General features: G+C 40.5%; 1 protein-coding gene across 7 annotated transcripts in view; it reads left to right on the top strand.

Annotated features, from left to right (window-relative positions):
* The window catches only part of LOC114549865 (pleckstrin homology domain-containing family A member 5), a 249,965-nt gene that overhangs the window by 193,316 nt on the left and 29,657 nt on the right, over nucleotides 1-26,992 (top strand). For 5 of the 7 annotated variants that reach the window (XM_028570148.1, XM_028570149.1, XM_028570152.1 and 2 more), the window contains 6 exons: nucleotides 643-929; nucleotides 3,712-3,947; nucleotides 13,397-13,480; nucleotides 16,167-16,286; nucleotides 18,827-18,880; nucleotides 26,859-26,921. In XM_028570148.1, the coding sequence (XP_028425949.1) occupies nucleotides 643-929; nucleotides 3,712-3,947; nucleotides 13,397-13,480; nucleotides 16,167-16,286; nucleotides 18,827-18,880; nucleotides 26,859-26,921 (844 nt within the window). The remainder of the gene's footprint in view (nucleotides 1-642; nucleotides 930-3,711; nucleotides 3,948-13,396; nucleotides 13,481-16,166; nucleotides 16,287-18,826; nucleotides 18,881-26,858; nucleotides 26,922-26,992) is intronic. The other 2 variants (XM_028570151.1, XM_028570153.1) reach the window with 2 other exon arrangements.

The raw sequence follows: 26,992 nt of genomic DNA on the forward strand, positions 1-26,992 counted from the left end.
GGCAGCAGTACTTTATTCTGACCTGGCTTACAGGAATGGGGTCTGAATTATATTACTCTTACCACTGAAGGTCTAATTATTGGTTGTTTCCTTTGCCCTCGAACATCCCTTCTTTTATTACCAGTGTATTCTGGTGTCCTAACAAAGCTCTGCTCTGTGAAGTGACCGATTGCAATTCAAACTGATTATTTAACACTGCCTATGACTACCTGCCTAGGGCTACCCATAACACCTTGCAACACAGTTTGGTTGAGTGATTTTACCACTTCCCCTTGTAGCCATCTATTTGGATGGCCTCTCCAAACTGAGCCTAATTCGAAATCAAGCAGAGGGCTAACCTCTGACCATCCCTCCCCCATTGGTTTTAGAAGGGTGGAGGACAGGGGATCTTTATGTTGTGTTCACAAAGCCCACTTTTTGTGTGATTTGTATTTTTCACCCCAAAAAAAAAATGTAAAAGCCATTTAAAACTGCATAAGTTGCTTTTATTGTTTCTTCTCGAAGCGTGAACACAGGATCCAGATACCGATCCAAACCGGACACACTAACCTCTGACCTCCCTGTAATGGGGATGGGCAAAGAAAAGTGCCTCTGTAGTGATAAGCGAGTACCACTCATCAGTTTGTCTGTTTCCTCTCCCAGTGTTACGTCCTACCAGACCCTACCCAGGAACATGCCCAGCCACCGTGCTCAGATTGTGCCCCGCTACCCAGAGGGCTACCGCACGCTGCCCCGCAACAGCATGATGAGGCCCGACAGCATCAGTAGCGTGGCAGGCTCTGTGTATGACCGGGCCCTCCGTCCCGCCTCCACCAGCACCATCACCACAGCGGAGAAGAGGCGGTCAATGAGGGACGACACCATGTGGCAGCTGTATGAGTGGCAGCAGAGACAGGCCTTCTCCAGGCACAGTCTAGCTCAGCCAACAGGTACAGAAACCACCGACACATCCAGTAATATGTCCTGTCCTATAGTAGGAGCAATGACAAAGGAAGTTTGGAGTTTTCAAGTGTTGGAAAAACAGGAAATGCTGCACACTGCTCTTGCTACAGCGTCACCATTTATTAACGAAAACTTTGGTTTTGGTCCCTCTAAACCTTCTTCAAACGCATTTCCAACCATTAACACAACAATGGTCTTAACCCTTGGGTTGTCGTCCCGTCGACCATGCTACCTTTTGTTTTCTGGGTAAAATGACGTTCTGTGTCCCCAGGGGTGTGGGACAATGGACAATCACCTATCGATGGGAGTGTCTTTTACTCAACTCACGTGTCACTTGTGCAAAATGTCCAACACATTCTTACTCCCGTCGCGTAAAATACGGACGCTTGGGCATGTGCCTATGGCGTTGTTATTGACGCAAAAGGTCTCCTTTAGCGGGACAAGAGCGGGACTATTCTCTACCCTTGTCTCTCTTAAAGGTGCTCTAAATGATGTCACATGTTTTAGGATAAAACATTTTTTTCACATACAGCAAACATCTCCTCACTATCTGCTAGCTGCCTGTCCCCTGAACACACTGTAAAAAACATCTCACTATCTGCTAGCTGCCTGTCCCCTGAACACACTGTAAAAAACATCTCACTATCTGCTAGCTGCCTGTCCCCTGAACACACTGTAAAAAACATCTCACTATCTGCTAGCTGCCTGTCCCCTGAACACACTCCACAAACACCAACAAAAACAAACTGCGCCAACCTGCACCACCAAACATAACAAACAGTGTTCCAGCCAATAACCGACAAGAAGGATTTGGGGGTGGGGGTTGGGGGGTTAGTGCGCGGAAGGGAGAGGGAGGGGACGGGATGAGGAGGAGGAAAGGGTGAGCTAGCCTTCGTTTTGTTTGACAATACTTCGAACGTCAACAAAAAGTGACGTCACCCAACATCACTTAGAGCACCTTTAATACTACGTCATCTTACAGCACGGCCGAGCTGTTGCTCTGCCCACTGTGTCCCACACAGACGCTAAAGGGGGATTTTTGCTGCGTATCTGACGCTGAGAGACACTGACCAAGCATCCGTATTTGTCGAGTTGGGAGTGAGAACGTGTTGAAATTTCACAACCTTCAGTTATAAATATCTTAATTCAATTACAATACTACATAGATCAATTCCATATTGATTTCAGTAGTATAGCACTGTAATTGAATTAGATAGGCCTATTAATTACTGGAATGGATGTGAAATTTAGAAAAGTGACATGTGAGTTCAATGAGAGACACTCCCATCACTATCCAATTGTCCCACACCTGGTAAAACAATATGGGAGGAGCAGAATGTATTTAAGACCATTGTTGTGTTCATGGTTGGAAATATTCTTGAATTCTTGGTCCAGAGTTTAATAAACGGTAATGCTGTAGCGAGAGCAGAGCGCAGGACTTCCTGTTTTTCCAAGTCTGTGATATTTTCCAGCGCACCTGCACAGAACAATTATTGGATGTGCGAATTATTCCTTTGAGGATTTTTTAAGTGGAAAATTGTGAAGTGGAATTGTTGGCTCAGAAAGCAACGTTTGCCAATTGTCCAATTGTGCCAATCTGTTAGCGACCATTTGATGTCAACACTTGATCTTTTTTACTCTGGTCCTGGAGAGAGACACTACTATATCCTAATTTAATTTACAGTAACTGGATTACGTCATAGAGTATTACGTTAACTTTGTGTATGTATAACTACAGACAACAATGGGACCATTTATGTTTACACATAATTATGAAATTACAGTTAGTGCAGTTGCTGTCAGGTCTAACCCCAGTTGAGTAGGTAACTTACAAGTTCTCTTCAGGACAGGTTGATTTTCTTGCCCATGTAAGACTACGTCTGTGTACAGTCTCTCTCATTTGATCCCAGTCAGTGGCTTAACAATAATATGACTATGTTTGTAATATGCTTGATGTTATCATGGCAAATAGTTTCACATTTCTGTAGTTGGTACTCAAATGTGTACTTTTAACAACCAATTGAAGTATCACAGAAAACTGATTCCCACAAGTGCATATGTTGCACCAAATAGCATCTCTCTATTCTCCATCTTGAATGTCACTTCCACAGACGCAGATGTTGTGTTACAAAAGGATACATTTTCCTAATATGGGGTTGCAGCTCCTTTTGTACAATCCTTTTCATATGTCTGTAATATTATAATGTAATATAACTGTTGCAATGTATGTAACACATTTTTTAAGCCAAGGACCCCTTAACTCATAGAGAGACGAAGCAGAGACACCCTACTACACATATTGTATAAAAATAAGTTGCATATTAAACAGGGCCTACAATAACATGTAGGGCGGTCTAAATCCTTAGTACATACCTTTTTGTGCATAGAATACTAAGCTATTAAAATAGTAATTGTTGGCGTGATTTAACAAATCACCTTTTAATGGTAAACATACAAGTGGCACAGAGAATCCGTAGGATGTATCTGTGGATGGCCACTTTAGTGACTACCTTACCTATAGGCCAGTAAGCCTATCATCAGTTGGTTTTTTTCTTCACAAATAGGCAGATTTATATTTGCTAATAATATGTTGGACTCACATTAACATTTTTGAAAAAGAATTAACAATTATTTGGAAGCCCCCCTGCAGTAACTCTGAGGACCCCCCTAGGGGTCCCAGACCCCCTGTTGAAGAGCTCTGCTCTAAAACCTCCACTGTTCTTACTCCACTGTGACTTTCTATTTCCTCTCCTGGTGTTGTGCTTCCAGCTGTGGGTCATTATGGCACCCTGCCCAGCACAAAGACCATGGGTAACATCTGTGAACACGCTGTGGCGCACTCCATCCCCACCTCACCGTCTCACGGCTCCCTGGCCCTCTACACCTTCTCCCCCCCGCGCCAGCAGGTCCCTCCCAACCCCAGCAGCTCCCACTCCGAGGTGTCCTCACCTGTCTCCAGGGGGGACCGGACGCTGGACCACCGGCACAGGACACAGCTCGCCAAGGTACAGGGCATGATACTGGAGTTAGACACAGATGATTAATAATAAAACATAATTTATATTGCACATTTCATGCAAAAATTACAGACATTATAAATACAATGTGCTTCACCAAAGATGAAAAATAGCCTTGTATTTCTCTTGTTCTTTGCTGTCATCTTCTTATCTTTTATTATTTTTATTATTTGATAAAAAGACCGCATCAACAGTAAATAAAACAATTATACTGTGGGTGATATACAATTTAGTTTCTTAGATAATGTTTCAAAGGAAAATCAATTACGAAAAGATGAGTTTTCCTTTTTAAAGTTATACGTGAAATGACCATTTTCAAATTTTCAAACTTTCAAACTTTAATTATTTAAAAAACACTGCAAATAGAGAAAACACAACCAAATACAGAAACAAACTGATGCACACTGCTGAAATGAGCCTAGCGTTAGCCTTTTGCTTAATATTAGCCTGTCAATTCCAAAAAATCTGACTAAACAATCCACACAATTCATTGAAACAGGCTTATGTTATCTTAGCTGAGTATAACGTTAATATTTACTTTCATAACCTGTAACAGGAGACAACAAGGTAAACTATCGGTAGTTTTGCTGACATGTCTAAGAAATTAAACCTATCACTTTACTTAGTTTGTTCATAACTTAACAATTAAGAATTGCTGAATTGCAGAAAGGGTCAGAATGAATTCAGAAATATTTATATTTTGCAATTAATATAAAATTTTGAACATTTATAGCCAGCTAACATAACGTTAGCCTGTTTCACAATTATTTGTGTGTATTTCGTCAGATCATTTAAATTGGCTAATAATAAGCAAAAGGCCAACGCTAGGTTAACTGTAGATATCTGTAGGGCTGCCACCTCTTAGTCGAGTAGTTGACTAATCAGTCGTTTTGGTCTTAGTCGACTAAGATTTCTTTAGTCGATTAGTAATTTTTTATGCTTATTCATGCTTAATTACTTATTTCCAAGAAACTTCTGAGCACATTTATGGTAAACACAAGATTTAAAGTGGTGCTTTTGCAGGATTAATTGTGGAGAAACTCAGTTTTACAGATGGTTAATTAATTACATTTATATTGTGCTTTTCTAGTCTTAACCACCTCTCAAAGCGCAGAGCTCTATCAATTAAATCAACTAATCGATTAGTCGACAAAATCGTATAAGTGTTAGTCAACTAAGGATTTCTTTAGTCGAGGACAGCCCTAGATATCTGCAATAATATGTGAATCTCGGCATGTTAAAAAACATAGCTACATTTTAGCTCATGTTTCAGTGCCACTGATGGATAGCTGACTTCAATAACTTCATAAGCCAAAAAACCATGGCAACAGCAAGCATGTCCCAGCTCTGTGCATAATTTTTTAGTGTCCCATGGAAACAATTTATACTGTATGTTATGTATGCTACTTGCAATGTGTTTCTGTATTTGGTTGTGTTTTCTCTATTTGCAGCAATTTATTTAAATGCTGCGTACGTTTTATCAAATTGGTCAAGATGTTTTATTTATTTGCTTTATATCGCATTGTGTTGAGCTGTCAGGGCCACTGTACAATCAGTTTTGTCCTTATTGAACTGGATAACATGTAGGCCACTGAATCACTAATTTATGAAATGTAATTTATGAGATTGAAGACAGGGCTCCGATCATCAGATGAAGGGAGGTATACAGTTGTGTGTCATCTGCATAGCAATAGAAACAGAAACAGATGCATTGTTTGTCTGTACATGCTGCCATGAGGTTTTATTATCTGCAGAGTAGAATGGGGCCCATGAGTGAACCTTGGTGCACACCACAAGAAATATTTACTGTTGTGCATATTTTAGACTGACCATCTTTAATTTTGACACTCTGTTCCAAAAGCTTACTAATATTTAGTTTCACAGTGACATTTACAATGTATTCCCTGTAGCTGCTTTACAATAAAAGCCTCCATGTGATTTTCCCATGGATTGCTTTAAATGTGAAAAAAGGGCAACAGGAATTGATCCCTTTAAATTATGGTGATTTAACACAGCAAATATAGGTGTGATATGTTGTAGGAAAGCATTTAATTCAATTCAAAAAACCAATTGCCTTTCAACTGAAATGCTTTGCGATCGGTGTGAAACCTCACAAAGATCGACAGTCTGTTAATGTAGGAATAAAAATTCTTAAACACACAGCATCTCTAATCCTCATAATGAAGTCTGACTCAGTGTTTGAAGGGAAAACAAATATACTCCCTGAGATGAAGTGTGACATCACAGAGCCTAAATGCAAATAGAAAATAGCTGCAAATCACATTGTGTCTTCTATCATTTCTTTATTCAGAGGAAAAAACATTTTGACAAAATACAGCTCTCCTATACTGGAGAAACACTCACTAATGTGCTTGGTATTCTATCCTCCATTAACTAAGGAGGTCAAGTCAGATACGGGGGGGTGGGAGGATGTCAATAAAGAAGTGAAAAAAAACAACTCACTTCTAGTTCACCTGTTACTCTCGTTATTTCCTTCTTCTAAAACAGTCAGGAGTTGAGTTTTTATTAAACACTAAATTATGACTGGTGTGTTAACTGCATGCCAAATTAATCAGAGCACACAAGACATAATTGCCCCCTAAGTTACCGCATTGCAAAGGCTATTTTTAAATGGAGTCTGACGCAGCCAGTCCACAAAAAACACAATGGGGCTACATTCACCTCCAGCTAACTTCACAGAGAACAATGAGGGCCGAACAGCATCACCGATCAGTTTTAACCAAATATTCTGTCTAGCTCAGCTAAAAACACCAGATCTGCAGCATGTTAGCATGTCGATGACTGCCGAGCCTGTTTGTAACCGGTAGGCTACTGGCACACGTGATCTTCACCTTTTCAGCTGACTTTACCAGATAGTCCGTGACTGTCCTGCTTTTATTACAGACATGTGAACTCACCACAGACAGTTGCCTTGTTTATGGACTCTCGGCACTGCGCTGCTGGGAGAGCTGAGCAGAGGAAACACTGGAATGGATATTTGGTGTTATTTTAAAAGAAGGGGAAACACTGATGTATGAAATTGCCAGTTAGATTAATTTACACGTTAATCGGCGTTGCCGGAACGCGTAACAGAGTTGAGTTTGCAAGCAGTGGATGATACTGACTTCAGCGGATGAGTCCTTCCTGCTGTCACAAGTCTAAAGCCCAGGTCCAATCCCTATCCCACGCTGCGAGCCAAAGTGAGATAAAGATTTTACTCTTTGACTGAGACACAGCAGACAGGTCACGTTAATATACCAGGCGACACACGTTCTCCTCTGTTTTCATAAGCAAGAGAACTAAGCCACTGAGAACACCCTCAGATTAGGAAGTAGAGATATTCCGATACCGATAACAGATTAGGAAAAACCTCTGATTCCACCTATGATGCTGTTATCGGCATGGGTGACTACTGCAGTTTACGCACCGATCCGATACCAAGTAATTTAGCCCTGAAAAAAATTTACTTTAAAGTAGTTTATTTATGTTCTGTTACCTTTATGACTCCCTGTTATACTGGATGATAAAAGAAAGTTCTGTGGCGTTCATTGTTTGTTTGTTCATGTTTCACAAAGAGTTTAACAACAATGATAGCAGTCATATCACATCCATACAGGGATAGTAGTATACCACTGTTAAAACATAATAAAATATTTGTATATTTTAACACCCTGGTATCGGATCAGTAGTCAGTATCGGCCGATACACAAGTTCAGGTATTGGAATCAGTTTCAGGAAGCAAAAAATGCTATTGGACCATCTGAAAGCAATGAGTTGAACTGACAAAAATGATGATGGTTCTTCAGTGTGTGTTACGGCAGAGCTAGGAAACCCAAGCGCTTGACACAGGGGGTGTAGGAAAGAAGTATAGTTGAAAAGATTTATTACAATCTTGGATATTTATGAGCAGGGAGTGAACAAAATCCCCAAAGGTGGTAAACTGAAGTTGTGAATCCAGAGTGATGTGTGCCAGGGTGGTGTCCAGTAGTGAGCCGATCCGAGGGAAAAACCAAAGTCTCACAGGAACAAAAGATGGAGCAGACGGAACTGCAGGGAGACGAAAAAAACACGGTTAGCAGAAGTTCAAAAAGTACAATCACAAAAACTACATTGAGGCTAGAGACGTGAACTGAGTGAGTGTGAGCAACGTTCTGGCAGTTCTTCTTTTAATGGCGACTTGCAACCACTCGGAGCATTCTTGTTAGTCCAGTTTGTTGCAGATAAGTCAATATAAGCTTTAACACCATCTTTCCGGAGTTATTTGCTAAAGTTGTTTTAATGTCCATATGTCCAAATGTCTTTCAGAGTATTGAGGACATACCAGAAGAACATGTTCCACAGTCTCTTTTTGATTGCATGCATCACACTTGCCAGTGGGATGTTTTCCAGTAAGGTGCAAAGATGCACTTAACTTTGTGTGTCGCAGTCTCATTCTACTGAACAAGCACTGTTCTCTCCGGTTTTTCCCCAGTCCTCTTTCCTCCTCCACTTTCTACTGAATCTGATATAAATGTCTTCCTTTTGTGTCAGACTTCCATATTCTTTGTCGCTGTATCTTTATTTTGTTGGTAGTGGGAGTGTGGCCCTGCAGAGTCTTTGTAGGCAGGTATGATGCACAATAGGAGGCAGCTGGTGAAGCTCCAATCAGGGCAGGCCAACCTGACTGCTAGAGATATCAGCCACACACACTAGCTGTGTTAAAAAAACGTTCCCTATCACGGAAATAGTGCACTATATGGTGTATTCGCCATTTTGTAGTGGTGTTTGAATTCTCTGCGGTTAATTTCATTCACTATATAGTCCACTATAAAATACTCACAATGCACAGCTAGTTTGAGTGTACATACGATGTACCCTACATGTTACTACTTACTGCTTCGCCTTCTGAGAATATAGTTTCCAGTATGTATACGGTTAGAAGACTGCTGTGTGTCATGTGACCTTGTTATGTGTACACGCTGTGACTATACAAAATGTAAATAGGAACATGTTGCCGTTATTTTGTCACTTATTGGGAGCAGTAGGCTAGATGGAGCCGGTTACCTCCAGGATCTGTGCTAAGCTAGGCTAGATGGAGCCGGTTACCTCCAGGATCTGTGGTAAGCTAGGCTAGATGGAGCCAGTTACCTACAGGATCTGTGCTAAGCTAGGCTAGATGGAGCCGGTTACCTCCAGGATCTGTGCTAAGCTAGGCTAGCGGTGGGTGCGTCAGACAGAGTTACGACACACACGGAGATGAGAATGGTATGTATGGACTTATCTAACTCTGGGGGATACAGGGAATAAGACAAAGTCCCAATATGTCGGCATGTTCTTTAATGATGTTCTGCCTCGATGCAATATATTCCTTTTTCGCCCACTGTAGCAGCAGAATTTAATTACATTGACATTAATTGAGTCCAGTCATTGTTCTGTGTTTGCTAACAGTGAAAGCAGATGTTGGCAAATAGATACAGACGCAGAGTGAAGCTCCTTTTCTTACCTTCTCATTTTAATAATGTCCCTCTTTTGATGCAGCGATGTTTCTTTCGGTTAGTGAATGCATTCTGTTACAGGACATTACAATGCCTCGGTTTGCATTAGCTAATTAACTACAATTGATGTACAGTTTTCATTACTGACAGTCATCGTTATGCATGCCATTTATTTTTTTCTTTTCATTTAGCATTTTCTACAGATGGGCAAATGCTACTGAAGCTTGTTTCACTCATTACATTGTGTCAAATGAGGACTAGCACGTGGCTGATGGCATCACTGCTGCTGCAGAAAACGTCATTCAGTTTGACAGTTTTACAGCTTAACTTGCTAACTTGCCCTAACCCTTTGATCGGCACATAGGGGAAAGGGGGAGATAAGAAGAGGAGAATAATTGAGAAATATGGAGCTGTACACTACTAGTCTTGAATCTTTTTCGGCACAAATAGAAAGAAAGCTTCTCAAGGCTTCATCCGCCCATCACTATCTTTTTCTCCAGTCTACATTATTGTTTTTGGATGGCACTCAAGTTTGACTCACATAATGCGTATATATAATGTACAGTTTAGTTTTAATGAGGATCCTGGCTGCAGTGTTTCCAACCCGTTGTACTGTAGATCCAGGTTCTTATGAACGCCGATGAACAGTGCATTATTGAGACAAGTGTAAAGAAGAGTGGTGGAAGGCCACTTTACTGTTGTTCCAAATTTGTGCATTACAATTGAACTCTGTATCAAAGATATCCAGATTGCCAGCCACAGATGTTGTGTTGAAAGAATGTGCAGCAACCTGGGAAATTAGATTCTCTGTGGTCTCCATGGTGCAGAGGAGGTCACGTGACTCAGGTCTGTTTGGTGATACCTGACACAGTCTTCCTGGATTTATTCTGCATATATGTTTACAATCGATCTGTAGTTTGGCATCCTGAGTGTCGATACTGTAATTTGTAATTGTATTACGTTGGTAGGGTTAGTGGTTAGGTCAGCAGTCATGTAGAGTGTAGCTAGGCTTTAGATGATTGGACAAAGAGTGCATAGAAAATAGCAAGCGAGAAGAGAAGCAAAAACGAATGGTTAGCTAAAAGTAATGGATAAACCATTAAGATAATGGATCAACTATTGAAATAATGAGTTTAAAGAAATGGATAAATGGTAACAATAAACAATTGTCAGTTCAGTTCAAACATTCAAAAATTACAATTTAATTGTGTGAAAATATGTAGGTTACACTTTCCTTGAAGGTATCTACATAAGAGTGACATGACACTGTCATGAACGTGTCATAAACATTATAAACAAGTTATAACGTTTATGACATAACACTTCTTTTAGTAAGTGTCACTCAGTTTTTGTCATGACAAGTTATGGTTAGGGTTAGAGTTCATGTGTCATTACAGTGTCATGTGTTTATGACAGTGTCATGATATACCTCCAAGTGTTACCAATATGTATGTAACTTGTATTATTAGGGCCCGAGCGCCGACAGCGACAGCGGCGAAGGCCCTATTGAAACTGAAGGAATTATTGTTTCTTTCTTTCTTTCTATTATTATTTTCCCGTCAAATGAATTGGCTTTTTGAGGGCCTTAATATATTCAAAAACTCACCAAATTTGGCGGTCGCATCAAGTCTGGTGAAAATTTACATATTTTAAGGGTTTCGGGAATAGGCGCACAAAAATGGCTCGCTAGCGCCCCTTAGAAAGTTAAGAAAATTGAGCCCCTGCAGTGTGTTTAACGTAGACTCAGGAAACTTGGTACACATATATAACATGTCAAGATGTACAAAAAACTTTATTAGAGCCATACCCTAAACCCAACAGGAAGTCCGCCATTTTTAATTAAATGTTCGAAATTAGTGCGATTTTGGCCATTTCCACATGTCATACTTTAACAAACTCCTCCTAGAGATTTCATCCGACGGACTTCAAACTTGGTCTGTACCATCCCAACACCTTAACGATGAAAAGATATTAAAAGAAAAACTTTTCGTCAGACGGTGTGGCCGTGGCGTGGCGGCCATTTTGAGTGTTTAGCGATGAACAAAGAAGTTGTTGTAACTTGAGTGTACGTTGTCGTATCTGCCCGAAATTTCTCACGATTGACAAGGGTCCAGGGCTGAGGACACCTACAGGCCAAAATTGACTTTTGGTCATAGCGCCCCCTGCTGGCAACATGAAATGCGCCTTATATGACAAACATCATCCGATTTGCATGAAACTCAGAATGTGTGGTCTACGTGTGATACTGAGCCGCCCCTTATAATATGGTCACACCCCCTTACTCAGGCCACGCCCCCTTTCATAACATTTGAACTGTTTAAGGTATACCCTTGTGTGAGGTGTCATTGAACTCAGCACAGACTTCCTTTTTAATTGGTGATGGTTTGACCCGCCCCCTATGCTTTAGCCCCGCCCCCTTTCACAGCTAATGAACCGTATGACGTAGAGTCTTGTGTGAGGTATCGTTGAACTCGGCGGGGAGTTCCCTTTTCATTGTTGACGATTTGCGGCGTCTGAGTGCCGCGCAAATGCACGGTTGCAAGGAGCGGCGTCCACCGGTAACCCCGACGCGCACCGAGGCGCGAGGGCCCGTCCATCGCTGCTCGCAGCTTTAATTATTATTATTTTTGTATTATTAGCATTATTACTATTTCATTCATCAATAGTTTCATAATATAATTATTGTTTTATTACAAAACAACACAGGACAATTGGTGTTATAAAACATTACCTGAATACAGGACAATTGTATGTTAAAACATACAGACATAAGACAAAAGACATGTACAGTATGGTGGTTTAGATTCTCTGGGAGGTTGAGTCTGGCTCACATGTAAGGTGAGGCTGGTTTGTAACGAGGAAGGCTACTGAGTAATGACAAAGAATAGAGGGAGAGAGACTACAGGTAGGGAGGGTAATAAGTAATGATTGTAATATAGGGATGAAAACGGAGGATGTGGGGATGTTTAATTGACCATGTAAGGCCCTTGGCATAGCACGGCAAGACAGTGCGGGGAGTGAAGCAGAGAGCAGGCTCAGGGACGACCACAGGGTCCACTGAACACATTCTTAATATCCTGGGTGGTGTCTACAGGGCTGTGAGGTTACATCTGATGAAACGGTATGGAAACCCTGCTTTAAGTCATTTGAAATGAATTGAACTTAATTTAGCATCACCTTAACCAGCGGTGGAAGACATATTCCGGTCCTTTACAACAGTAAAAGTACTAATACCACACTGAAAACATGCTGGAAAACAAGCTGGAACAGATGAATGTAGTGTAAGTAAAAAAGTAAAAAGTCCAATATTTCTCTCTGAAATGTAGCGGAGAAGAAGTAGAAAGTGGCATGAAGTGAAAAGACTCAAGTCAAGTACAAGTACATCAACATTTGTGTTCATTTTGTCACCTATTTTTGATTTAGTCTTGTGCCAAATGTCCTTTTTAGTTTTAGTCATATTTATTCATTCACATATATTTTTTTGTTAGTCAAGTTTTAGTCGACTAAAAGTCTCATCATTTTAGTCAAACGAAAACTCAATATATCGTAGTCAAGTTTTAGTCAAAACATTTTAGTCTCTGAGATCCCTGGCCCTGCAGTCCCATGTTGAAGTGTCCTTGGGCAAGGCACAAAAATTGCTCCTGATGCTGCGCCTCAGCCACAGTGTATTAAGGCCTGCTATGTAAAAGTGCGTTGAGTAGTCATTAAGACTAGAAAAGTGCAATATATGAATGAATGAATCATTTATTATTGTGTCATGCACACAAAAAGTATGCGCAGCCCAAATGGGCTTACAATACATCACTTATAGCAAACCAAAATAGTAACATAAATTAAACAAATAAAGTGAAGTCGCCAACTTATATATAATAAATCTAAACAACCACTCCATTTGGTCATGTATAAATCCACTCCAATTACCTTCTGTTAAAGCCCCTCCATTCTCATCCCTCTCCCCCACAGTACGGCTACCCGCCTGACCGACGATCCATCGCAGCCGGCGTCCCTCCTCAGTCCATCACCCCACAGTCCCTGCAAGGCAAGACGGTGAGTGGCACAGTGCACCCCCTCTCCTCCCTCACACTATATACCACAAGTATACTGATTTCAGTAGAGTGAATAGAATTTTGAGAGCATTTCCACAGAGAAAAAGCTGCCACTTCTGCAGTGGCGGTTCTAGGCCATTTCAAATGGAGGGGCCAGACTGGGGCGATTTTAGGGGTACCAAAAAAAACCACAAGTGTTACATACCACCAACCCTCCATAGGTGACAACAATAAACACAAGAATACTCATTCAGTGTTAACCTACATTGTATTTATCAATGCACAATGATATCCCCTCTTTGGGTATAAAGGTGGGGTGAAAAATGAATGAAAATGTTTGCCAAAGTTATGGTGGTCACAGGGGGTCTACGCTTAATATTAAGGGGGCGCTGGCCACCCTTGCCCCCCTAGAACCACGTCAGCAGCCTCTTATTGCAGTTTTTTTCCACTCGTCTCAGCAGGACCAATGTAATCATTGACAATCCCATTGGCTCTTAATGACACGCGCAATGCAGCGGCACGAGTGAAATTGCCTTTGCTCTCAAAGTGAAGCAACGGCAATCAAGGATGAGTGCTGATATACACTGATATACACTGTGAATAATGTGATTGCTTGACGGCAGTTTGATAAGAAAGATTTGTCCAGTGACTTTCCACGTGGCTTTTCCAGTGCACTGTTTTCTCACAGTGGCTACGTGCCTTTATTTCATGGTGTCACAGGTAACGGTATGATGAGCGTGTGCGTGTGTGTGTGTGTGTGTGTGTGTGTGTGTGTGTGTGTGTGTGTGTGTGTGTGTGTGTGTGTGTGTGTGTGTGTGTGCGCGCGCGCATGTGCGTGTGTAAGAGAGAGACCAGTGTATGTACATATGTCTGCAGGCACGTGTGCACCAGTCCACCATATCTCTATAAATGAAATCATGCGGTTTCTCTTTTTCAAACTGACAATAAAATTGAAGTAGATTAAAAAAAGGGGCCAGCAGCAAAGTCACAAGGTCAATGAAAGGCTGCCACATTTTCAGGAACATTTCCTCTCCGTGTGACAATTATATTCATTTTTCTCAGATGCAGTATAAAGCTTAATAAAACTTAGCCTTATTCAAAGGTGGGAACCTTTTTTTTACATTTCAATGAGTGTAACAGAATCTTTTGGGGAAATAGCCTGTGGTCTCATACCTATTCAGCCCTATACCTGGCTAAACCAGTTAGAGCTGCAGTAAAATACCACTTGGAAGTCTTCACAAATATGACTGTAGTACTAATCTCACTTTATACAGTTTATTTGGGAAATGTGCTAGCATATACTTGCCTGTTTACACATCCAGCAAACATAGGCTGCATCCACACTACTATGTTTTTGTTTAAAAACAAATATCTTTTGCTACGTTTATGCCTCATGTTCACAATACGAGCTCCTAAAACGGAGACTTTTGAAAACACTGCTTACCCCGTTTTGGTTTTAACAACTCCAGGTTTCTTAGAAGTCTGGCCGGGCACAAACCGAGACCTTTGGAAACGAATACGCACGTCAGTCAGTCTTATCGGTTAGGTAGGCTTACATACCTTCAGCGGGTCAGCCCTATGTTCCCACAGCCCAATGGTCCCACAGCCCAATGGTCCCACAGCCCTATGTTCCCACAGCCCAATGGTCCCACAGCCCAATGGTCCCACAGCCCTATGTTCCCACAGCCCAATGGTCCCACAGCCCTATGGTCCCACAGCCCAATGGTCCTACATTTCTAAGAATCTTCTTAAAATTAGGCCCTATGTTAGGGTTAGGGTTACATTCCATTGTTACTGGATAATAGGTTGGGTGTAATTGGCTACCAAATTGGGAGAAAGGGGGATAAAATCTGATACAAATTTATGAAAAAGAAAATGTGGGAACATAGGGCCTAATTTTGAAAAAAATCTTAGAAATATAATAATATAAATAAAATATAATTTTTTTTATAGGGCTAGTAAAAATTGACTTCGGGCTAGTAGATTTTTTTTTTACTTACACGACCGGACAAGTGAAAAAAAAAAACTGAACCCTGTGATTAAAAATGTGGGGGAGCGTTGTATCAAGTGTACATACATAATAAGAATGACAGCTCAGGGAAATGTCTGGCCCCCGGGCCCTTAGCTTTCTGAACATGTGGCCCTCTTAACAATATACAGTGGTTAAATAGGCCAACTGTAGCCAGCCTGCCTGTACTCGTTGGGTATTAGCTTGCATGACTCCAATGAGTTTAGCTTAACGTCACTGGTGGGAGTCACAGTTTTAGTGGTTCTCTCTCTGTGCTTTGCTCTCTCTTTCTCTCTCAGAGAGTATTGATTTCTGGTTGTAAAGTTGGGTTTAAAATTAAAGAAATCAACTACAGGCTTATATAAATAAAGATGAACAAAACTAGATGTAACTACAAAAAATGTGAGGTTGGGGGCTGACATGTCTGATGTAGCAGTTGAACAGAAGCGGCATAGTCATCAGCGTATAATATACTTCTGCCTCCAGATTTAAAAAATAAAGGGTTTAAAAGCATCTTCTTACAGTAGTGTTGTAATAGTTTTTACCAAACAATGAATCAGCGGTTGCAGTAGTTCATCAGAGTCACCGCATCATGTTTGATTTCAATCAGTGGACGGGTGTTGTTGATGTCGCCAGTGTGGCAGCTCTTCTTCTCTCCTCTGTGTGTTGCTCTGCGCAGCCCGAGGAGCTGACCCTGCTCCTGATCAAGCTCCGCCGGCAGCAGGCGGAGCTCAACAGCCTGCGGGAACACACAGTAGCTCAGCTAATGGCCCTGGGTTTGGAGGGGCCCAACGCCAAGGTCAGCACTGAGAGAATACAGTATGTGTGTGTGCATGCACGCATTTGTGCTTTCCCAACCAAGCAGTCAAAATCCCATATTCTCTGTGTTTATGTGTGTTCGCAGGGGAGGTTCCTTGCGTGAGACTGTTAGTTTACTCCAAATGAAATTGTTTTTGGTGTGTTCTGAAAGATTATGTGAGCTGACGACTGTATACTCACTACTACTCAAGCTATTTCTTTTTGTGTTGGCAATTAAACAACTCTTGGATTGATTCTCAAAAAATCACATTCAAGGAGGAATTTCATCTAACACTATTGATACATTGAAGTTTCCCTGTATCCAGTGAAATAGCTTAAAGGGTAACTAGGGGTTTTTGTGTGTGACTGATAGGAACAACAATCTTTGACATTGGTTCAGTATTAAGCGTGAACACTGTAACCAGCAGCCACAGACCGAGCTGTAACGTACCCTATGGGACAAATGTTCATCGTCAATTTGGTCTACTAAAAGTGCTTTTATAATTATATTTTCTCACTGAAAGGCTTACACTATTATTCTAAGTTAAAACCTCTTCATGACTTTTTTGTTTAACCAGAAATAGCCACCAGACTCCATTTAAAAAAACAATACTTGTAGCGTGTATAGAGCCAATATATTTTCACATGTAAATCGGTAAACTATGTGTTTATTTCAACCAAAACTAGAGACTTTTTCCCCTCAAACGTCTGAGGAAGCTGCGTATCTGCAAGATGTTATCCTAAAGTGACGCACGCACAACTCACATCTGCACTCGTTGCAAAGTGACGCATGCAAATCTGCGCTCGACTCACATTGGGCAGTGACAGTCCCTGTCAAATAAATAAAATACTGAGGAATTCCTACTCCTGCGCCATCGAGAGGGTCCTGACCGGGAACATCACCGTAGGGAAACAGAACCGAACAGCAGAGAGTGGTTTGTGCGGCTGAACATACAGTAGGCGGTGCCCTACCCTGCCTAAAGGATATATACACCAGGCGCTGCAAGATAAAGGCTAGGAGAATCATTAAAGATCCAAACCACTCGGGTATCAGCCTTTTCCCCCTGTTGAGGTTCGGGAAGAAGGTGGCAGGAGACCGATGATGTTGTATTTTGGGACATGGGATATGAACACCCCAAATTCAGTTTCATTTTGGAGTATTGTTCTAGCACACGCAGGACAGTGGGTGCGTCATTTTGTTGAGGATTTGGGGCTTTCTTTTGCACCCGTGTGTGTGTTTGAGCATGTGTGTTTTGTATGGGGGCACTATTCAGGTCCACGCATGTCGGCCTGAGCTCTCTGTGCGGTGGTAGGCCAGGAGAGCATGGATGAATAGGAGCTGATGCATCAACATCAGAGGAACAATGTAGTTCCTCTCTTTAGTTCAATCTATATCCTGAGTGGGCTGTGTTTGTTTTTTGTATTAACCTGATCATTTCTAAGAGAGCTTATTTGGAGTAAGTTACTTTATAATGTAAGTGCACAGCGTGTCTATGCTATACCTGTTTTCAAAATTGTAATGCTTACTTGCAGTGCTGCATGTTGTCATGTGTCTTGGGTTGACTGCTTGAAGTTTTGTACATTTATGATTCATATTGCAGAATACATATGCCATCCCGCCGCCTCCTGCTTGAACCCGTCGTGAGGCTCAACCTTGAAACCATGGCTAAATCCCTCCACTGTCTTTAGTTATCTTGATGCACACTGCTCTTTCACCAGTCAACCAGATGCTAGAATGTAGTCACTGCATGAGTCCCTACATAGCGCAGGGTGTGAGCAGCGGTGTGGGCGGGGCAGGGCTAGATCCATAAGTTCTCAGTGAGGGAGAAAGAGTAGAAGTGCTTCCAGCCCCTCCAGAGGGTGTTTTTTTTTTACTTTTTATTTGGGAAAACCATGTTAAAAAAAATACCAATAACACCAGCATTTTCACATTCTTAAAAATGTTTCTGGAGTGGGGGTTTAAAGCTTTAGTGCGTAACTTGTTGATATTAATGAACGTTACATACTAATTAAGACTATCAGCTCCACACAACTCTCTCTGGATATCTCAGTATGACTATGTTCAGAAGATTGTGGCATCCCATGACTGTCGCTCGCAGAAAATCGAGTGAAGATAATGACCTCTTCTGAAGAGTCCATCATGTTTTTTTAATCCTCCGTGTCCTCCTTGGCTACTAGCAACTGTGTTGAGGGAGTGGTGGGGGTTGTTGTGCGATCACGTAAGACTTGTATCATGTGGATGCGCCGACAGTGTTATTGTCATTACTTAGTATTCCTCATGGGAGCGACAGAAACTACGCACTATAGCTTTAAGGTTAGACGTTCCTGAAGTATTTTCTCACTGCAAACTAAATATACGATACATACTTAAATATGTAGCGCTGATCCTCTGTCATCACATTCTCTGCCTTCTCTTTTAATGATCTCTTCCGTCTTGTTAAAATGTGCCTTTGACTCCCTTTTTCCATCCTCTCCCTCCTTTTCGTGTCGCTCCTGTCACTTTTCCTGCTTCTTCTCTTCCTTCTTCTGCGGCTACTGCAGACTGACGTTCTTTCTCATCACCTCCAAAGGAACCTTATTTACCTGGACAGCCAGGTGAGGACTTCCGAGCTTACTCCTGCCTGTCTCTGTCTCTACTAAGTACAAAATATAAAACAATTTGAGATCTACACCTTTTTAACCTTTAGTTTTCCCTTAGTGGAAGCTAACAATTGTTGTTTAACATTATGTCTAGACAACTTACATGCATTTACATTTATAATAATCTCTGTTCCAGGATTCTATTTCTGTCTCTACTTCTTGTTCATCTTTTTTTCTTCACCTCTATGCCTGTTGACTCAGAATCTTTTAATGCATTTGCAGATTTAGCTCATTTGCCCAGTTTCTAAAGCCCTGTCATTTTGTTCTGTATTGATTTAGGTAATCTAGGTAAGATAGAGGACCAGACTGGTGTTTTTTATATTTTAGCCCTTTTACTACATTGCTGCTGACCATTTTCCAATGCATACCAGGCTTGCAGGTAGCTTTTGGTTTTATATGAGTTCAGTGTGCTATAAAAAATAATTCCGCAGACTTGAGCTGGCTGCAGACTAGGGTCGGGAGTCATTTGGATTGATGAATGATTCCTGATGATTGATTCCTTTTGAGCGCCATTTACTGTGTTCCATGGCTGCAACACAACAAGAGCTTGGAATTACGGGTCGCTATGGAAACCAAAACGTATGCGGGTTAAGTTTGGAACCGATGATGAGATTCAACATGATTCCAAACGATTCGTATATAAGAAATTCCATTGGAATAAAATTTTTTGAAACGATTCCAAGTTGGAACCGGTTCTCAATGCCCAATCCTACCGCAGACCAAAGCTCATGTTCATTTATCAAAGGATATGGATTGATTTGTATTTTGTGTCTAGAGAATTGTTGCATTCATGTGCTAATAGGAAGCCCGGACATTAACAGTCTGCTTACTATTTGTACTCTGCATTCTGTTTTCATAGCCCATGACTTTAGTGCTGGTAATCAGCATACCTGGCCTCTATGACAAGTAAAAGGCCAATGTGATAGTGTCTTTCATTGAAAAGACTTATACAACTTAAATAACTGTGGTTACTTCAGAGCAGGAAAATATTCTTGCAGATAGGGCTGCAACCTAAATGTTGATGATGTGATTCATCAGTTGAGAAGATTGAACCAGATGTTCTTAGTCAAACCACAACACTTGTTCTACATATAATGCACCTTTGAATCAATAGCCAACTATTTTGACAGTCGATAATTAGGGTTAGGGTTAACCCCCCTAATCAGTTTGAGTAATTTGTTATGTATAAAATTACAAATTCTCTGATTGCAGCTTCCTAAATGTGAAAATGTTCTAGTTTCTTCTCTCCTATGTGACAGTAAACTGAATATCTTTGAGTTGGGGACAAAACAAGACATTGAGGAGGTCATATTGGGCTTTGGGAAACACTGTTCCACATTTTTACCATTTTCTAACATTTTGGAGACAAAACAACTTATATATATATATATATATATATATATATATATATATATATATATATATACATACACACAGTATCTAACAAAAGTGAGTACACCCCTCACATTTTAGTAAATATTTCATTATATCTTTTAATGGGACAACACTGAAGAAATGACACTTTGCTACAATAAAGTATTAAGTGTACAGCTTGTATAACAGTGTAAATGTGCTGTCCCCTCAAAATAACTCAACACACAGCCATTAATGTCTAAACCGCTGGCAACAAAAGTGAGTACACCCCTATGTTAAATCTCCCATAGAGGCAGGCAGATTTTTATTTTTAAAGGCCAGTTATTTCATGGATCCAGGATACTATGCATCCTGATAAAGTTTCCTTGGCCTTTGGAATTAAAATAGCCCCACATCATCACATGCCCTTCACCATACCTAGAGATTGGCATGGTTTTATGTTGGTTATCCTAATAGCTGGTTTGATTTGCATTGAGAGATGATTTTATGGAAAGTACCCCATGCCAATCTCTAGTTATGGTGAAGGGTATGTGATTTTAATTCCAAAGGCCAATGGAGCTTTATCAGGATGCATAGTATCCTGGATAATCATTGTCGCAGCCCAACACTAATGTAATGTAAAATATGGATATTTCCACTGGAATCTCACTAACATTGTATTGCAGCAGGCTGATTGCAAGAAAAACATAACCAGTTCCAGCCCCAGTTCCAGCCCCAGAACCAGCCCCAGTTCCAGCCCCAGTTCCCGCGGGCGTAGCCTGTTTATTTTTGGCTTGTAGGTTCCGACTGGCTTCCCCACAGTTCCTGTATTATTGAATATGACTGCTCGGCTCTGAAAAGGTCATGTGCATTCAAGGAGAGACTCGCCTTGGACAGGCTGTGTAGGAGGGAGTGGCCTGCAGATTGGATGCTTATTGAAAGAGTCTATTTAAAGAGATGTTTCTCTTCCCCTAAAGCAGGAGTCTTCAACGTGTTTTTAAGCCAAGGACACCTTAACTGAAAGAGAGACGAAGCAAGGACTCCTACTTCATTTTATGTATTAAATTAAGTTGCATAAACTGGATCTACAATAACATGTAGGGCGGCTTAAAGCCTTTATACATACCTTTTTAGTTCAAAAAGTACTGATGATTTTATAAATCATGATTACATTTAATCCTTAGGGTTTTCGCGGATTTATACAGTATGTGCTAATAACATGTTGGATTCATGTTAAGAGATTTTAATTTTTGAAAAATCTTTTTATAAGATTTACAATAATTTGGTGGCCCCCCTGCATTAACTTTGAGGACCTCCTAGGGGTCCTGGACCCCCTGTTGAAGATCTGTGCTCTAAAGGTTCAGTCCATTGTGTATCCTTAGTCACTTAGCTGGGTTCATGTTCATCAAAGATAATTTGGTCCATTTTGTTTATTCCAAATCACATATACTACCATTTTTCCAAACACTTTTTTTTGAATATGTATTGTCCCAACTTCCAATCAGTGCATTGGAAAATGTCCATCACTAATGCAAAGTATCAGTATTTGTAGTATATTGGCCTATGTAAAAACACAGGAATGGTCCTTTGGCTTTTGTTAGATCAGTAAGTTGATCAGTGACTGAGGCTTGATTATTAAGTGTTAAATAGTGAGCTAAAGAGCAGTAAAGTGTCCCGTACAGAGTGGTGTTTACCCTGAATTTTCTCTGGGTTAGTCCCATTCCAGCTCCTGGATGTCAGCCATTAATTCTTCAAGCAACACGTACTGCTGTGTTATTACACCATTGTATCCTCTTTCTCCTTTGCGCTCCGCTAGACGAAGGAGAATGAGCCGCTAATCTTCATGATTCACACTATGATCGAGAACTCGGCACCGAGGCCGCAACTCTATCAGCAAGTAAGGTCCTTGGCAGGTTCTGGCTTGAGTCAGGGTTAACGCAGTCCATTTGTCTTTCGACGTGTATATCCGTGTTGCTGGGTCAAAACATCATGGCAATCATGGAATCTTTAGTTCAACCATTTTTAATGGCTTTCATAAGTCAAGTATCGTTTTTGTAAGCTTACGTTTTACATTAAAACTTGAAAGTACCAACTTTTGAGGTTTTAAGTTTTTGCTTTAAAACATCAAATCCATTTTAGTGTACTTATATGGAAGAAGTATATGGACATTACAACCAGGGTGCGATTTGTGAAAAAAGCAGAGGTTGATCATGCAAAACAAAACCTGCAAGAATGAAATCCCCCTTCCAATACCACCATGGATATAGAGCCAAAACACTTACTTATGAACATCAATATCCAATGGAAAATAATCTCAAAATGAAATAGCACAACGTGGTATTAACATAAAACACAGCGCTTTCAAACAGGAGAGCAAAGTTCACAAAATACTTTGACCCAGGAAACACTCGTTTGTTCCTCGGGAGTGTTTCAACCACCATCTTCTTCCTAAACTTAACAAGTCGTTTTGGTGCATAAACTTCTTCTGTCTAAACTCCACTACCACGCCCCCTGAAAGGACCGCCATCTGGCGGGGCCTGTAGCCACCTCACAGTCACCTATTGGCGGCTAAACAACTGCTGCTGGTAGCTGGTGTCCTGGAGGTCTGTAGCAGCTAAATCCAACCAGCAACTGCTGCTCAGATTTCATCCTTCTATGGCACTGTAGAATGTTCACGTTACAGCCCTTTACTTAGTTTAAAATACTTCTATTTTAGGTATATAATATATGGTCAAGTGAAGTAGCATTGATCACTTTAAAGGGGGGGGGATACATTTTGTCCCCACCGGGGGGTTAAAATAATTCAGCAGAGGCAAGGATATGTAGACCAGAAAGGGGGAAATCCCACGCATCCCCCCCAGCAAATCGCACCCTGATTACAACTATTTCAAATTTGAGGGAGCTCCGGGTTTGTTTTCCCAAACTGGATGTCCCTGTTGTTTCTGAATGAACTCTTTAATTGGAACTTAACTGAAGTGGACTCAAACCAGACCTTTTCCCTGTTAGCCCAGTGTCTTCCCCTTCACCATCTACCTCTTTTTTCACCACTTTGGATGCAGGCAGTCTGTTCATCAGCAGACATCCCCATACATCATCATCACCAGCATTATTTCAAGTGTGTATGAAGTTGTTTTTGGTTTCCGTACACCTCATTTCACTGCATTTTCGTCTGATGCTGTTGGAAGTGACCTGCGGCAAGCATGGCTTATGGTGTAATGCTACACAGACATGGATTTCTCCTCTCACCACCTGTCTTCATACAACGTTAGCTCTGTTGGAAACCGTTCGCTATAACGGAAATAGTTCCCTATAACGGAAATAGTTCCCTATATAGTGTGTTCCCCATTTTGTAGTGGTGTTTAAATTCTATGCAATTAATGTCATTCACTATACTGTACAGTATAGTCCACTATAAAATACCCACAATGCATAGCCAATTAGAGTGTACATGGAAATGTAACATGCAACATATATAATATACAACCTTTTACTTTCCTCCTGAGTGCTCAGTTTGTTTCAGGGATGTATTAGAAGTATTTTAGTTTGAGTTTCTTTATATGATGCTGGGCGCGCCCGCCTCCGTCACACAATTATGGGCGCATATCCTGGCGCAAGTCACGCAATGATGTGTTTTAAGTGAATGTCCAAAATTTGGTTTGGTCGTTCCCTATATAGTTCACTTTTTAATAAACACTATATAGGGAATAGTGAGTGAGTGAATGAAGGGAACTGTTTCCAACACAGATACTGTTCACATCCCGTTGGTAATGCTGACTCTGTTTGGATGTGTTTGTCCTAAAGGTTCACTTTTTCAGATGTCCTGTGGAGTTTCCTCATTATTTTAATGAATAGTTCAACATTTTAAGATATACACTTTTAACTGTCTTTCTAAGAGTGATTCTGGGCATGGTTAGCCTAGCTTAGCATAAAGACTGAAAGCAGAGGGAAAACAGCCAGCCAGCCGAAGTAGAAACAACTTTTGGGCTTGGGGCTGGATTTAAAGTGTGTTCCGTGCTCTCGCTAATCTTTTGTCGTCAATAAACTTCCATATGACTAAAGCCTTGCACTTAACACACTACCATTAGATTAGATCTTCTCATCTCACTCATGAAAAGAAAGTTATTAATTGTACGTCCCAAAATGTTGAACTAAATACTGTACCTTTTAAAAGGTTATTCACATGTAGCAGCAGTTTGAAACGTTCTCCAGCTCAACAATATGACTTGTTTCCACTGTCAGCGGTTTGCAGTAGCTCAGCTAGCTTCAGTCTCAGGGGTGCAAACCAATCATTCGGATCATCCAGGCCCATCTTTGAGGCACTGACTCAATCAGTTTGAAAGTGACTATTAAAAATGTGTACAAAGAACACTATTTCAAAACGTGCCACTTCTAAAACCACATCTTCATTAAACCTCTTTTGTCATTTCTGCATATAAATAGAAGAGAGTTTGGATTCCTGTAACACCAAGGCATTTATTAATGAGGGTAGAATAGAGTTGAGACAGTGCAGCCTCGGGATTCTCTCTGTGTGGGCTGGTACCATCATCTCTCTGCTGTATTTCCTGGAACAGGACATAATAATGTGCTCTGTAAAATTCCCTTGGAGGAATTGTCAGAGGACTTTATCACTATACTCCAGATGGCTTACATCTATCACGGTCTGTCAGAGCCACCAGCCTCTCTCTCTTCTTCAGGAGGAAATGGTATTGTAGTACATGTTCTGTCATAGCGCTGCTGCTTTAAAAAGGCTGAGGTGCATTGAACGGACAGACCCTGTGTGGAAGAGCCCTTTTTTTCTATTAGAGTGTGTTTGCATTAGAGCTTGACCGATATATCGGCGGGCCGATATTAGGCATTTTCCAAACTATCGGTATCGGCATTTCCAACGGCCAATAAATTAATATTTTTAAAAAAACAGACGAAACCCCCTTCAACCATGATCTGAGTGTAGGCTTTGTCCACCTGAGGGCGCTCTACAACCTCCCTGTTGGCAGGACGCTTTGATTTTTGTTGTTGTTATTGTGTTTTTGTCCAAAGGACTTTAAGTTTCATTTCTTAAGTTTGCATTTTTATACATTTTATTTATCAGAACTTAAATATATTTTAATGTTCCTCTGTTTAAGAAGTTTACTTTTAAACTGCATTATCATATTATTTTAGTGAGAATAACTACAAATAACTAATTTTAATATATATCGGCCGATATATTGGAATATTGGATTTTTAAATCACCAAATATTTGTATCAATATCGGCCTTAAAAATCCTTTATCGGTCGGGCTCTAGTTTGCATACAGCGAATACAATGAGACTCAGTTTACACACAGAGGAATATGTTTTTTTATTCTTATTTATTCCCCAGTCTGTGTTATTTTTATGAAAATCAACTGAAAGATCCTAAGAAACCCAGCAATGATATATATAGTGTGCTATCCACGTTTGGTTCTTAATCCCTTAACCTGTGAAATCGATTGAGGTTTCACATGTGGCCATTACTGAAATGAGGTTACTATTACTGAGGATTAATCACATCATTTAAACACTATGACAAGCAGAAAGAATAATCAGGAATTAGGAAATAAGGCAGAACACTACAATCAGTGGATTGATGTATCTCGTTATATAAAAAGCAGTTGAAACTTAATATAAATATTATTTCTTAAATGGACAACTTATTAACATATGCACTATATATATATATATATATATATATATATATATATATATATATATATACATACATATATATATATATATATGAAGGAAAATGGGGCCTTCAACCAAACTACCCCAAAACAAAGAAAGAAAGAAACACGGTTTATTTACAGACATGTATATTTAGCTAAAAATAACATATAATACATCTTTTGACTTGTGGCTTCCATAATTCTAACATAAGAGTTAGAAAAGAAAACACGATAACCTTGAAAATATTATTAAGTTTCAATGATAGAGAACTGGAATGGAGATGATGCTCACTTAAAGTACCTTCTTGTCTTTTGCTGCCTTAGCTTTAATTGGTTGTAGTGTATTGTTATTTCAATATTAAAATAACACTGTCACCTGTTAATCATAATATACATTATATAATAAAAATCCTTTTTATTTGCCCCAACATGCAGTTTTTAAAAGTCCTGGGTAATGTATGGCTACAGTCCCAACAAGCTCGACCAATCACAGGGCAGTGTTTGTGTCCTGATAGGCCCTGCTCTGGAAGCCATGCAGATGATGGTATCATTCAAGTAGTTTAGTTTTACTTTTCAATGCAGGACGTTTACTTGTAACAAAAACAGAGTTATAGTGTGGTATTAGTACTTATTCTGAAGTAAAGGATCAGAATACTTCTTCCACCGCTGTCATTGGTTAACCCACACTTTGACACACTGCATTCTCTGTGCATTAGAAAAAAAGAAGTAAAAAAAGAAAAGACATGTCAGTTCATTCTTTTCCCCCCAGATTGCATGAAGTAGTATTTTGGTAGACCAACTGTTGGTGGCTGGAGCTCTCAGCTCTCCGTCCATCCGACGGGTGTGTTGTTGTCGCCCCCTGCTGTCCGTCTCTGACTCCGCCTCCTCTTTCAGATCAGTCCAGACGACTTCAAAGACGGCTCGTTCATCCCGCGCACAGAGGAGGCTGACATAGACGTAAGACTAGCCCAGCTTTCAGTCAAGTAGATCAGAAGGTTGAGAAGAAAGTTTAGTTTATGTCTCTGTGT

This window comes from Perca flavescens, chromosome 23 (assembly GCF_004354835.1).
Source record: "Perca flavescens isolate YP-PL-M2 chromosome 23, PFLA_1.0, whole genome shotgun sequence".
Classification (NCBI taxonomy): Eukaryota; Metazoa; Chordata; class Actinopteri; order Perciformes; family Percidae; genus Perca; species Perca flavescens.